General features: G+C 39.9%; 1 protein-coding gene across 2 annotated transcripts; it reads left to right on the plus strand.

Annotated features, from left to right (window-relative positions):
- Positions 1–318: 318 nt before the first annotated feature.
- On the plus strand, positions 319–14768 carry trh.L (thyrotropin-releasing hormone L homeolog). Of its 2 annotated transcripts, XM_041590817.1 has the most exons (4): positions 320–432; positions 11461–11652; positions 12158–12481; positions 14336–14768. In XM_041590817.1, the coding sequence occupies exons 2-4, from the start codon at positions 11466–11468 to the stop codon at positions 14344–14346; spliced, it is 522 nt and encodes a 173-aa protein (XP_041446751.1). In that variant the 5' UTR covers positions 320–432; positions 11461–11465; the 3' UTR covers positions 14347–14768. The 2 variants fall into 2 exon arrangements, with proteins under 2 accessions (XP_041446750.1, XP_041446751.1); XM_041590816.1 differs by lacking the exon at positions 14336–14768 and having other exon boundaries at positions 319–432; positions 12158–13313.
- The last annotated feature ends 265 nt before the right edge of the window (positions 14769–15033 follow it).

Genomic DNA, 15033 nt, shown 5'->3' on the forward strand with positions numbered 1-15033 from the left:
CCGGTCCTGAGCATTCTGGAAAATAAGTCCCATACCTGTACTTGATGCTCCTCAGAGTTGAAGCAAGTGCAAATAATAAATACATATTGCCTTTTTTACTTGATCAGTATAAACAGAAAGATTTACAATAACACCCCTAACTATTTTGATCTCAGAGCACAAATCTGACGTCAGTTGGGCTGAGGGGGTTAAAAGCCTCCCCTGAAATGCTGCATTTCTGACATCAAAGAGGTGTTTAAAAAAGCGGAGACATATCCCTAACTGCATCACAGACGTCTCCATAATTGGACCAGGGGAGGTATAAATAGGGGAGGCAGCAGCACAGAGCAGCACAGAGCAGCACAAGGACACACTCTGCATATTGTGCTGCCGGACAAGGAGGTGACAGCCAGTCAGGCTGAGACAAAGGAACTTCCAGACCTCTGACAGCAGGTAACTGAGCCTTCCCCTCTGTACTCTGCACACAGCAGCATCCGAACAAGAACTAGGATCAGACAGTATGGCAGCACCTGCATAATTCCCATATGGACACAGGATAGGATAGGGCAAGAGGGTGTTATATAAGAACAAACTTCATGTAGTTTTGGAGTGCATGTTTACTTATGGTGTTCATTCTCAATATATTTATATAGGATTGTTTTGTCTCCAATAAGGATTAATTATATCTTGGTTGGGATCAAGTACAAGGTACTGTTTTATTATTACAGAAAAAAAGGAAATTGTTTTAAATCTTTGAATTATTTGATGAAAATGGTAGATAGTCTGTATAATGGGTTTCCAGATAACCGATCCCAAACCTGTGCTTTGTATTGGGTATCTGTGGGGTACCAGTAATGGGAATTAGTGGTCTGGAAAACCAGCAGTGATATAATGTAGATAGGGGTTATAAGAGCAGTGCAGTACATGAAAACAATAAAATAATACAAACAAACATGGGTCCAAACAATTAAAGAATAGGAGGTCCCCGAACCTTAGAGCTTAGAGTAGGGTGATTAGTAGGAACAGACACTAGACACTGGTGGATTCCCAATAGTTCTGGTATTAGAAGGAAGGTGTGTGATGATCAGGGTTGAGTACTAAAGGTTTAAACTGGGTCCTTTTTCACGGCAAAAAAGTTAAATAATTTGGTCCACCAGCAGTGGGATAGATGGCACTCGGAGCACTTTGTTTTCCGAAGTCGTCCGAAGCTTCCTAGTGAGGGAGATTTGTCACCCGAAGAAGAGGCGATTTGTCGCCAGGTGAATAAATCTCCCGAATTTTAGTGTGTGTCACTAGCCTAAGGGGCAGATTAATCAAAATGTGAGATTAGAGCCCACCACAAAAAGATTCACCCACTTTCCATTCATGCCTACGGGATATTCAGAAGCGTATGAACTATAATTTTCACCCATTGATAAATATGCTTCTAAATATTCCATGGGAAAGAATAGAAAGTGGGTGAGTTATTTTGCCGTGAGCTCTAATCTCACATTTTGATAAATCTGCCCCTAACTGTGCATCTTTTAATCTCTTCTTGTGTTACATCGTATTTTACTGTGCACCCCTGCTTACAGAGAATAACTGTGCATCTCTATATATTGCACATCCCTAGTTATACTGCAAGCCACTACATCACTATACTCCAGAAACATTTCAGGAAAACCTTTATGGTTCATAAATCTAATAAAGCATTGTTTTATCAGCAATTTGTCTATATTCCAAAAATATCTAGCAAATATCTAGCAAATAAGTGAACATTACAGACCTCACATTACCCTCAGGTTGGGATACAAGGTGTAGCTGGGTGAGCAAATATGTCTTCCCATATTTCACACGTACTGGGTGGGTAATTAGGGCGTTTTATTTAAATCTATTTCAAATCTATCTATTCATATCTATCTAAACAAATTTCTTTGCTAACGGTTAATGCAAAAAAAGATGACATTAAAAGGTCCACTGAATCGACTTTTTCTGGCTTTCGCCGAAAATGAATCTTCCATTAAGGATTTGGCTGAAACCCAAACCGAATCGAATTTTTGTTTGAAAATGAATCTAATTTAGGGGTAAAAAATGCATGCAAGAAGCACAAGCAAAAATTTACATGATAACATGATTTAAAGTCACATTGTTTTAAGGGTTCAGATTCAGTATGGCCAGGCACTTGGATTCGGCTAAGTTCAATAAGGATTCCAAATCCACAATTTGGGGCATCACTAGGGAATTTTTTTTAGAACAGATGGGGAGATTTACTTGCATGAGGCAATGCACATCCCCATTGCATACCTATTTATTTTCTGGGATCTTCTTCCATAAACAAAGCTCCTTATCAAAATTATCACAAAATGCACCAACCACTAATATTCCCATTGACATCCTGAACTTACAGGTGCCCACTTACATCATGAGAAAGTCTAACACTTTCCTGTTATCATGTATTCCAGCTTGCACCAAGAACCTATATCATGAAATATAGTGTATAGCCTTGTCTCTCGCTACTGCTCTTGGTTCCTATAAGCTGTTCCCAGGGTAGCGCTACCACCTGAACCCCATCTTTACCATTATTTTATTTATTATCTGTTATATATATATCATTACTAATCATTTCTGTGTTTCTTCACTACCTCAAAAGCAGGGAGCAATTGACTAATGTCACTTGGGGAGATTAGTAGCTGCTAATTTTAGCCGACTAGAAAAAGATACTAAAGTTGCCTATCCTGTCCCATAGCAAACAATGAAAGACACTTCTAAACAGCTACAAGTAGTATTGCTTGTTTCTTGCTTGATTAGAAGCAGTAATAGTGTGGAATGGCAAGTGCAGATGGGTCAGCTGGTAGCCACTATCACTTCTCATAATCCAGGTATATTTTTATCTTGGAGGTTTTTTTTAGGACTTTTTAACTTCCTCAGTAACCCTATGTCAATCCGAGTATAGGATTCAAAACACCAGTACTGGCTCCACATTGCAAGTGCACAGAAGAATGAGCATTATGGTGAAATGTAAGCGAACCCCCGTTCTCTGATTTAAACAAATGTGGCTTTTCAGAGACATGTCAGATTCTATTTTTCTCTCCTAATATCGGCTGCCTGATGCTGATTAACTATGAGACGGCTGCAAAGAAGAACACCAGCTGCCAGGGGAAAGCAAAATCCCTTTTTTATTTATTTGAAGCACCCAACATCTCAAAATATACCCTGAATTAAAACTAACAGTGAAGATATATGGGCCACACTGGGACCAAAGTTTAGGGCTTTAATCTTAAAGGGCGCCTGTTGGGAGAAAATATTTTCCCAAACCAAAGGTGCGGGCTAGTAGAGCCTACACTCCTGTTGGGTTAACAGTAGTTTTTTTTAATTGTCCCCCCCTCCGTCAGTGTTAGGACACCCGCACCAGGAGGGAGCCAGCTGCAAGAACCGGGAGCTCCCTCCTGGTGCGGTATGGGCTTTATTAGCCGGCACATTTGTTTCGGGAAAATATTTTCACCCAACAGGTGTCCTTTAAGGGGGTAATATCTATAAAAATGTAAATTAAGAACTGTAGCTGTCAAGCTGTGTTTGGGCTCCCACCACTCACAGGCGGTAAGAGGCTGTAATTATCTAGGATATGAAGATGCGGATACAGTACAGGTATGGGATCCGTTATCCAGAAAGCTCCAAATTACTGAAAGACCGTCTCCCATAGACTCCATTTTATCCAAATAATCCAAATTTTTATTTAATGATTTCCTTTTTCTCTGTAATAATAAACAGTGCCTTGTACTTAATCCCAACTGAGATATAATTAATCCTTATTGGAAGGAAAACCAGCCTATTGGTTTTACATGATTTTCTAGTAGACTATAGGTATGAAGATCCAAATTACGGAAACATCCATCATCAGGAAAACCCCAGGACCCGAGCATTCTGGATAACAGGTCCCATGCCTATATAGTTGTTTCTTTGTTTTAGAAGTGGTGCAGGAAAAGAATGATAAAGATTGGGAGCAGGTTTTTTCCTGAGCCTTAGTATAGCAGTGGTAGATTTATATCTAAATAAATATGATGTAGTAGACTACAACAGATATAGAGCCTCAGGCAAAGGCAGATAGAACAAAGTATATTAAGACCTTAATTATAAACCGAGCCAAGGTGCAAAGTGTTTTTTGTTTTTTTTTGCATTTTACACATTGCACCATGACTATCTTTCCATTCCCATATAAGCACAACTAATATGCCTCTCTGAATGCAGCATTGCCTATTGTCGCACTCAGGAGGAAAAAAGAGATGGGTGGTACTTGGCATCTTAGCAGAGCTGACAAAGATGGTTTGTGTCTGGGGCAGTAAGAACTGTGATCCTGTAACCCATAGCACTCGTGCAAAGCTCTTAGTAAATGGAAAAGACATTTTCTAGGTAATCTATGTTGGTTTTAAGATCTAACATTTTTGCTCTGCAGCTTTCTAGTTTACATTTGGGGTGCTTGAGTCCCTGACCCTAACACCCAAGTATCTGTTTGAAAGGGAACTATCACGAAAATGAAAATGTAATCTAATATTCATCATACTGAACTAAGAAACTTTCTAAATACAATCAATTAAAAATTTGGTACAGTTTCTGAAATAATCAAGTTTATGTTCACTGTTCCTCTCTCAGCATCTGTTTCTCTTCATTTTGACTTCTTGCAGCAGTTGGGTGTCAGATAATCATTGGCAGTTAGATCTAATATATCTTATAAGGGGGCTTTCTTTTGACTAGCAGATGTATTAGAGCTCACTTTATTAAATTCACCAGAAATCATGTCTCTCTACATGCAGGATTTGTGCAAAAGGCAGAGATATTTTGTTTGTACTGGAATCAGTTATTTGAGTGAGCTCTAATTCATCTACTGGAAAAGAAAGCCCCCCTATAAGATATATTGGATCATTCATCTGAGACCCAATTGATGTTTTAGAATTTGGAATGTTTCTTATTTCATTATGATAAAGCTTATATTAAGGGGCAGATTTACATAGGGTTGAATATCGAGGGTTAATTAGCCCTCGATATTCGACTGCCGCAATTAAATCGAAGTTAAAGGATTTACCACAATTCGTTAGATCGAACGAAAAATTGTTAGATCGAACAATTAAATCCTTAGAATCATTCGATTCGAAGGATTTTAATCCATCGATCGAACGATTTTTCTTCAACCAAAAAAACCTTACAAAGCCTATGGGGACCTTCCCCATAGGCTAACATTGAGGTTCAGTAGGTTTTAGATGGCAAAGTAGGGGGTCGAAGTTCTTTTTAAAGAGACAGTACTTCGACTATCGAATGGTCGAATATTCGAATGATTTTTAGTTCGAATAGTCGAAGGTCGAAGTAGCCAAAAAAAAACATTTGAAATTCAAAGTATTTTTAATTCTATTCCTTCTCTCGAACTAAGTAAATGTGCCCCTTAGGCTAAGGCCACACTAGGCGATAGCGCCGCGATTTGACTCGCGGCGACTTTTCGCCGCGACTTTTAAGCCGCAATCGCTGGGGAAACTTTTGCGCTGGCGTCTATGGGGAATCGCGTAAAATCGCCAGCGTAAAAACACACGCGGCGATCTTTTTTCTATTGTCGCTCGAAATCGCCTAGCGAGGCAATTTCGAGCGACAGTAGAGAAAAGATCGCCGCGTGTGTTTTTACGCTGGCGATTTTACGCGATTCCCCATAGACGCCAGCGCAAAAGTTTCCCCAGCGATTGCTTAAAAGTCGCGACGAAAAGTCGAGGCGAAAAGTCGCCGCGAGTCAAATCGCGGCGCTATCGCTTAGTGTGGCCTTAGCCTAAATGTTCATTTTCGCCATAGTTCCACTAGATGCTAGTTTAATTGACCCTATGGAAAGGCTAATAATTAATTCACACAAAGCTAATTTAAAACATCTGATTAGATTGTATGCCCTTGCACCTTGTCCCTAATACAAAGTATGGTATTGCATGCTGTCCTGGCAGAATACGGCACACAGGGGCAGATTCACTAAGCGACGAATTTGCGCTAGCGTCCGATTCGCTTACATCACAACACCACGCCAGGCATTGATTCACCAGGACAACGCTAATTAACTAAAATCCAAAGTTGCGTCCAGGGTGCTGAACACTGGCGAAGTTACGCTAGTGATACTGCGGCAAGCGAAGCGAAGTTGTGCTAGAGTTGCCTCATTTGCATACGGCGTGAAGTTAAAGTACAATGGACGTATATGTTGCAGCCAATACATTAGACTACACAAGCCCGGGAAACCTTAATAAAAGAAAATAGAATTGATATATTGCCCTACACATGAGCCCAGTGTATAGTTTATGTGCCATATGTTAGGAAATGTAGTGGGGAAGCCGGGTACCTCAAAAAAATTTACGTTCTTTTGCAGCTAGAGTCTATTTCCTAGCGAAGTTACGGCAGCAACCGTTAGTAAATCGGTAAAGTAACGAAATGACGTCATGCTGGCGTATTTTCGCTAACGTTAGTCACTTCGCCCTTTAGTAAATCTACCCCATAGGGTGCAAATTGGCAGGCATGATGGGAAATGTACGGTGCTTCTAATGAATGGAGGGCCATATCCTCTCACCATGGATGATGCTCCTTGTCTTTGTTGAGTGAGTAAGGAAGTTTAGTACACTCTGGTATATGGGTACAATCTCTTACTCCACATAACATACTTTACATCATGGGTCAAATGACATTTACAAGACCATTAACAGGGGATTTTTTTTTAAACTTGATAAATGAAACCTGAAATAATACTTTCCAACACGTTCAAGTACAACTAGAAAGAAATTATTCTAAATGAAATAATAAAGACTCAAAAGGCAGCAAAACAAAATCATCCATATCCTGTTCCGCAGTCAGACCGACATTTTTCTTTTATCAGTCCTGTCCAAATGATGTTTGTTTCCGAATGTGACAGCCATACCTTCAGTTGGTCTCATTATGTGAGTGTCTGTTGGATATACCCACTTATATTATTGAAATTATTATTACAGACAAGTATTTGTAGCTCTCCACTATTGAAGTAGGAGAAGTAGGCAATAAAGGGAACAGAGACACTCCATGCGAATATTGACTGAAACAGAATTGTAATTATTAAACAGTATAGAACTGGTGATAAGTTGATGAATAATACAGAAATATTTTTCGTTAAATAAAATGCATTTATATGTGACACATACATTGCTTATCTTAATAGGTCTTCAGCTATTTTTTTTTTTTTCGCTTTTCCGTTCTTTCTTTGTTTCTTTGATATTTTTCATTTGTTTCTAAATTGTTTATATCTGCTGTATGTTTGACTAACACGGGTGACTTCACAAGCAATTTATTCCCTCCCAAATGGGTATAAATGGGTTTTCTTTCCACTTCTTCACACTGGTGGCCTAGTGTCAATGTTGAACCTTGCATTCTTGTGGAATGCAAAGCTGTTGTTTTTTAATACTTCTTGACTACAACCAGGGTACTGCAGGAGGTAAGGGGGTCTACTATACCTGCTATCCCACAGCCACACTCCCTTCCCAGAGACTATTATCCACTGTTACTATAGACACCATCTCTCCCTACTATACCTGCTATCCCACAGTCACACTCCCTTCCCAGAGACTATTATCCACTGTTACTATAGATACCATCTCTCCCTACTATACCTACTATCCCACAGTCACACTCCCTTCCCAGAGACTATAATCCCACTGTTACTACAGGCACCATCTCTCCCTACTATACCTGCTATCCCACAGTCACACTCCCTTCCCAGAGACTATTATCCACTGTTACTATAGGCACCATCTCTCCCTACTATACCTGCTATCCCACAGTCACAGTCCCTTCCCAGAGACTATTATCCCACTGTTACTATAGGCACCATCTCTCCCTACTATACCTGCTATCCCACAGCCACACTCCCTTCCCAGAGACTATTATCCCACTGTTACTATAGACACCATCTCTCCCTACTATACCTGATATCCCACAGTCACACTCCCTTCCCAGAGACTATTATCCACTGTTACTATAGATACCATCTCTCCCTACTATACCTACTATCCCACAGTCACACTCCCTTCCCAGAGACTATAATCCCACTGTTACTACAGGCACCATCTCTCCCTACTATACCTGCTATCCCACAGTCACACTCCCTTCCCAGAGACTATTATCCCACTGTTACTATAGGCACCATCTCTCCCTACTATACCTGCTGTCCCATAGTCACACTCCCTTCCCAGAGACTATTATCCACTGTTACTATAGGCACCATCTCTCCCTACTATACCTGCTATCCCACAGTCACAGTCCCTTCCCAGAGACTATTATCCCACTGTTACTATAGGCACCATCTCTCCCTACTATACCTGCTATCCCACAGTCACACTCCCTTCCCAGAGACTATTATCCCACTGTTACTATAGACACCATCTCTCCCTACTATACCTGCTGTCCCATAGTCACACTCCCTTCCCAGAGACTATTATCCACTGTTACTATAGACACCATCTCTCCCTACTATACCTGCTGTCCCATAGTCACACTCCCTTCCCAGAGACTATTATCCCACTGTTACTATAGGCACCATCTCTCCCTACTATACCTGCTGTCCCATAGTCACACTCCCTTCCCAGAGACTATTATCCACTGTTACTATAGGCACCATCTCTCCCTACTATACCTGCTATCCCACAGTCACAGTCCCTTCCCAGAGACTATTATCCCACTGTTACTATAGGCACCATCTCTCCCTACTATACCTGCTATCCCACAGTCACACTCCCTTCCCAGAGACTATTATCCCACTGTTACTATAGGCACCATCTCTCCCTACTATACCTGCTATCCCACAGTCACACTCCCTTCCCAGAGACTATTATCCCACTGTTACTATAGGCACCATCTCTCCCTACTATACCTGCTATCCCACAGTCACACTCCCTTCCCAGAGACTATTATCCCACTGTTACTATAGGCACCATCTCTCCCTACTATACCTGCTGTCCCACAGTCACACTCCCTTCCCAGAGACTATTATCCCACTGTTACTATAGGCACCATCTCTCTAAGGAGAACACTGCACACTATCTGTAATGCTGAAGGCATTATGCTGTATAGGCAGGCCCTAATCAGTCTTACCCATGGCTGGCCTATGCCACTGTCACATGTAACCTGTTTAGTAGTTCAAGCTCGCTTGGTAATAATACTATAGGCACCATCTCTCCCTACTATACCTGCTATCCCACAGTCACACTCCCTTCCCAGAGACTATTATCCCACTGTTACTATAGGCACCATCTCTCCCTACTATACCTGCTATCCCACAGTCACACTCCCTTCCCAGAGACTATTATCCCACTGTTACTATAGACACCATCTCTCCCTACTATACCTGCTGTCCCATAGTCACACTCCCTTCCCAGAGACTATTATCCACTGTTACTATAGACACCATCTCTCCCTACTATACCTGCTGTCCCATAGTCACACTCCCTTCCCAGAGACTATTATCCCACTGTTACTATAGGCACCATCTCTCCCTACTATACCTGCTGTCCCATAGTCACACTCCCTTCCCAGAGACTATTATCCCACTGTTACTATAGGCACCATCTCTCTAAGGAGAACACTGCACACTATCTGTAATGCTGAAGGCATTATGCTGTATAGGCAGGCCCTAATCAGTCTTACCCATGGCTGGCCTATGCCACTGTCACATGTAACCTGTTTAGTAGTTCAAGCTCGCTTGGTAATAGGCAGCAATTGTGCCCAACTGAGCACACTTCAATCTCTTAATAAATATCCCATTCAATATTTCCAGATGGAAGGGTTGACAGGGAATGAATCAGTCAATCAACCTGTGAGTTATCTCCTAAACTTTCTGTATACTTGCAAATACTAAACAGAGAGGAGTTTATTCTACAAACGGTAGTAACTGGGAGAATAAGACCAAATAATTCCCTGTCCTCCCACACTGTCAAAATATTCTGAAAACTTCATTTCAACTGTGTTTCATAGTGTTCTAGTTGCCATCTTCAATTTTCTGCCACTTAATATATGTGGGTTTCATAAAATGACATATTTTAAAACTGTAGTTTCTTTGCCTTGTTATGATTTTTTTAACATTAAAGATTCAGAATCAGAATCATGTGTGGCTTTCAGACCACTGTGATCTGTTATAAATAAAGAAATACAGTAATTCACTATTGAATGGGGGCATAAAAAAAGACACTTTAAACCTAATTTCAAAAGTGACAACACTTTACACAATATTTTCAGGCACAAATATTTTATTTTCTTTGCACCCGGTATGTGCTCTGTTTACTCTTGTGATGAAGTTGTTGAAAAGAACATCATTTTTATTAATCATTGATACAGTCTTTGGTGGATGATTTAATTGCAAATGTTTCTAGATTAAGGGGGTTATTTATTAAAGGACAAGTTTATTAGATCGAGTTTTTTAGTGCCAAAAACTCGAATTTTTAGAGGGAAAAAAACCCTTTAATTTTTCAAGATTTATTAAGACCAAAGCAGCAAAAAATACAAATCTGAAAATACTCCATCTCAAACCTGTCGAGGTCCTGTAGAAGTCAATGGCATATGTCCCTTTTCCAATTTGAAGATATTGCGGTCTGTGCTGGGTTACGTACGATAATCCAAAAACGTTGGGGTTTTCGGGTGATAACTTGAAGTCAAATCCAAAAAAATTGTCAGATTCTATTATTTTCACGATTTTATTGAGGCCTTTCCCAGAACTCATTTTTCTAGGTATTTTATTAATAAATAAGGTAAAATCGTGGAGAGGAATTTGGTCGAGGTTGAAGATATTTTAGGTATTTATATCTATAAACTTTGCTAAAATGCTTTACAGTGGCCATTACATACAAACAGCACTGTGCAAATAAAAATAATGTAATTTTAAAATCTGACATGGGACTAGACATGTCAATTTCCTAGGTTCCCCAAGTCATGCAACTTGTGCTCTGATAAACTTCAGTCACTCTTTACTGCTGCGCTGCAAGTTGGAGTGAAATCACCCCCCTTCCTTTCCTTCCCCCAGCAGAACATCAGCAGAACAGTGGGAATGTAACTAGATAAGAGCTCTCTGACACAAGAAAAAAGCTCCCTGGTACATATGAGAATAGCACTCAATAATAAAAATCAAAGTCTAACTGCAACTACTTCAGTTACATTGAGTAGGAGAAACAATAGCCTGTCTGAAAGCAGTTCCACCATGAAGTGCTGCCTCTTTCTGAAAGCACAGTATCGGACACAAAGACCTGAGATGCCTGCATACACACCAATATTACAACTAACAAAAATAATATATAAATATAGATATATAGATAGATATATATATATACTTGTTAGTTAAGGAATAACATTTTACATGGTAGAGTGAATTTGCAGTGTAAATGTAATTTAGAAATAAAAACTACACCATAAAAATCATGACAGATTCCAGTTAAAAATCAATATTTGGTGCTCTTTAATTCTCTGTATGTTCAACTGCAGGAAAGATGGTGTCTGTCTGGTGGTTGCTGCTTCTCGGTACAACCGTATCTCACATGGTGCACACACAAGAGCAGCCTTTACTGGAGGAGGACACAGCACCATTAGATGATCTGGATGTTCTTGAGAAAGCCAAAGGTATCCTGATCCGCAGTATCCTGGAGGGATTTCAAGAAGGGCAACAAAACAATAGAGGTATGGAGCAATGACTTCATAATAAATGAGTGCAGCCATTAGTTCAGACTCTAGCAGATATTAGTGGAGCCCTAAAGAACAACAATGTCATTGCTTGATCTGTGCCCCCATCTGCCAGAATCTAAACATGACCTAAACAGGTCTGGCCAGATATAGAATTTACTCTTAAATCACTCAAAGCTTATCATATTGACTGACTTGCAAGCTTTATACCTATTCCTCTAGGCTCTTCCCTTTATTGGACCACAGTGCAATAAAATATTACAGCTGAATAGTTATTACTGTTTAATGGTATCTCTCTTCAATGACAATGAGCAAAGTTAGTCGTCTGTCTTGCTGCAGCTATGCCTGTATAATGTTATGGTCTGGTTTTATGTAAGAGGACTTTCATACCAACTGGAGGTCTTTGTTGAAGTTCTAAACCAAGACTACAATGGTAACAGCTTTATTGAAGCTATAGGAAGAGGAAAATTGTTATACAGTTATTTTGTAATATTTTCTTTAGATCTACCAGATGCAATGGAAATTATATCTAAGCGCCAGCACCCAGGGAAACGATTCCAGGAGGAGATAGAAAAGAGACAACACCCTGGAAAGAGGGATCTGGAAGATCTGAATCTAGAGCTTTCCAAAAGGCAACACCCCGGAAGAAGATTTGTGGATGATGTAGAGAAGAGGCAACATCCAGGAAAGAGAGAAGAGGGTGACTGGAGTAGGAGGTATCTGACAGATGACTCACGTTATTTGGATCTCCTTTCTGATGTTTCCAAGAGACAGCACCCAGGCAAAAGAGTTCCAGCCCCATTGTTTACAAAACGTCAACACCCAGGTAAGAGAGAGACAGAAGAAGAGGGTGATACTGAATTTGAAAACTCGAAGGAAGTGGGGAAGCGCCAGCATCCAGGAAAGAGATATGACCCTTGTGAAGGCCCTAATGCCTACAACTGTAACTCAGGAAACATTCTACCGGATTCTGTAGAAGAATTGAGTTTTGGGCTTTAAGCTGCCCAGCCCCTTTATTAGTTCCATCTGACCCTAAATGATTCCCAATGAACACAACTTTCTATAATTGTTAAATAACATTGTATTAAGTATCATAAATTTCTGGAAAGCAAGCAGCTCTTAGAACACTTCTTCGCTTTAAAAGGCACCTGGGGCATAAGAGTATTAAGCTTCAGACAGTAACCTGCCCACCACAGGGAGGGATTCAACAATCACAATTGGCTGAGTATTCCTTTCCCTTGTTTGGCAGTGAGATCAGATAATAAATATAAGATGGCCAGGAAAGTGAAAGTGGACTCTTTCTTTTCTGAAAATTTTCAAGTAACACCAAAATATAATAATTTGCACACTCAGTAGTATTAACGTGAAGATCTCAAGAAGGTTATAAATTCTTGGTGAATTTAATTCATAGTTCATAGTTTAATTCATAGTTGCTTCCATGGTTTGATGGGGAATGCACATTCTAAATTGCTTATTGCTAATTAGCGCTTGCCACACAGTTCTGGTGGTAGATCTTGATGAGGCATATTCAATAAAAGTAGAGCCCATAGTAAAATTTGTGCCCCGTCAGCTTTAAGGATCCTCTGTAAGCAATATGTGTTGTGAGGGCCACTTGTTTCTAAAGTAATATTTTCATTTTAATAAATATGTCTACTCAAATGACAAAAACATTCATTATTTCACTACATTATACTCCTTCCCACAGCAATTATGTACCTATGAATCTTGATAGAAGACTGCAGTTTTCCTCTTATATCCTCCATGTTGGATTCACCATAAGTCACCAAAATATATCTATAGGGAAGCACACTATACACAATAGCAGTGATCCCCATCCAGTGGCTTGTGGGCAACAAGCTACTCACCAACCCCTTGGCTGTTGCTCCCAGTGGCCTCAAAGCAGGTGCTTATTTTTGAATTACTGGCTTGGAGGCAAGTTTTGGTTGCATAAAAACCAGATGAACTGTCAAAAAGAGCCTCCCTTAGACTGCCTGTCCACATAGAGGCTACCATATAGCCAATCACAGCCCTTATTTGGCACCCCCGGGAACTTTTTTCATGCTTGAGTTGCTCCCCAAATCTTTTTACAGTTGAATATGTCTCATGGCTAAAAAAACGTGAGGACCCCGGCATAATATAGTATAATATACACACACTCACTTTGGAAAACTCTATGGAGATCAATAAGCACTTTTGGGTTAAACTATTTTTTGATACAATTTGAGCACTTTATATATGGATTTTAAAGATATTCCGCTTTAGTAGTCTGTGGTGCGCTGCCCCATAAATATATTGGTGAATTATTCACCACCTACTCTTAACAATTCTGCTCAATTCAGTTCTAGACGATGTTAACATAATACATCACCAGTATCACAATGGCAGCGGGAAGCAAAGACATTCTGTAGTGTCCTGAGACCAGCTAAAGCCTAGAGGTGGACCATAAATAATGTCTATTGCAGGGTCAGTACAAACAAAAACACCAAGGCTGCTTTATACAAGGCATATCTAATTTGCAGGTATTTTGCTGAACTATTACTCCACACACAAAGCTTGAGGGACACAGACTAATAATCTGCTGAAGGTTTGCAGGATGGACAGTTGGACACTGCTTTGCTTCAACTTTATTCTAGGCTTGTGCTCTGATGTCTGCAGCGTCAAATAGCCTTTGTCTTTCCAGCTGTTGTTTGACTACAACTCCCAGAAGCCTCAGCATACTGAGGGTGGTATGCTTGAATGCTTGAATGCTTGAATACCGAAGGCTGTCTGTCCTCCAACACCTCCCGTTGATCTCCCGCTCCAGCTCTTATTGTCATTCCATTGTATATTTTGTTTTTAAATGTATAAAGAAATAAAAAAAAAGTATGATATATTCACCCTTCTTCTTCTGAGTATAAAAAGATTTAAATGAATGTGAAAATAATATTTTTATAGACAACAATCTTTTGTGCAGTGTTGGTAAATACATGTTTATTCTGTATATAGCTATTTTAATATGCATACTGAAAGAATATATATATATATATGTATATATATATATATATATATATAATAAGAAGCATGAACATCTCATTGCCTGGGTATGAAACAATAAAGATTGCATCTGATCAAAACCAGCCTCTACACTCAGCTTTCTGGGGCACAAGGGACAGAGACAAGTGGAGGTTTTTATGTACAAATCAATGGGCCGTTTGCATTTAAAGGGATCTGTACAGGTATGGGATCCGTTACCTGGAAAATTGTTATCTAAAAAACTCGGTAAGGGCGTCTCAAGTGATGGGCGAATTTATTCGGCAGGCACAAATTCGCTGCAAATTTCCGTGTTTCGATGCTGGCAATAAATTTGCAAATTTGCATTAGTCGGCGTCAAATTATCGA

The sequence above is a fragment of the Xenopus laevis genome, chromosome 4L, assembly GCF_017654675.1.
Source record: "Xenopus laevis strain J_2021 chromosome 4L, Xenopus_laevis_v10.1, whole genome shotgun sequence".
Classification (NCBI taxonomy): Eukaryota; Metazoa; Chordata; class Amphibia; order Anura; family Pipidae; genus Xenopus; species Xenopus laevis.

Bases quoted from the DNA above. Each gene is read 5' to 3' on its own strand.
- trh.L (XM_041590816.1), top strand. From the start codon at position 11,466: ATGGTGTCTGTCTGGTGGTTGCTGCTTCTCGGTACAACCGTATCTCAC. The intron at 11,653-12,157 runs GTATGGAGCAAT...TATTTTCTTTAG, and splicing joins AGGGCAACAAAACAATAGAG to ATCTACCAGATGCAATGGAA.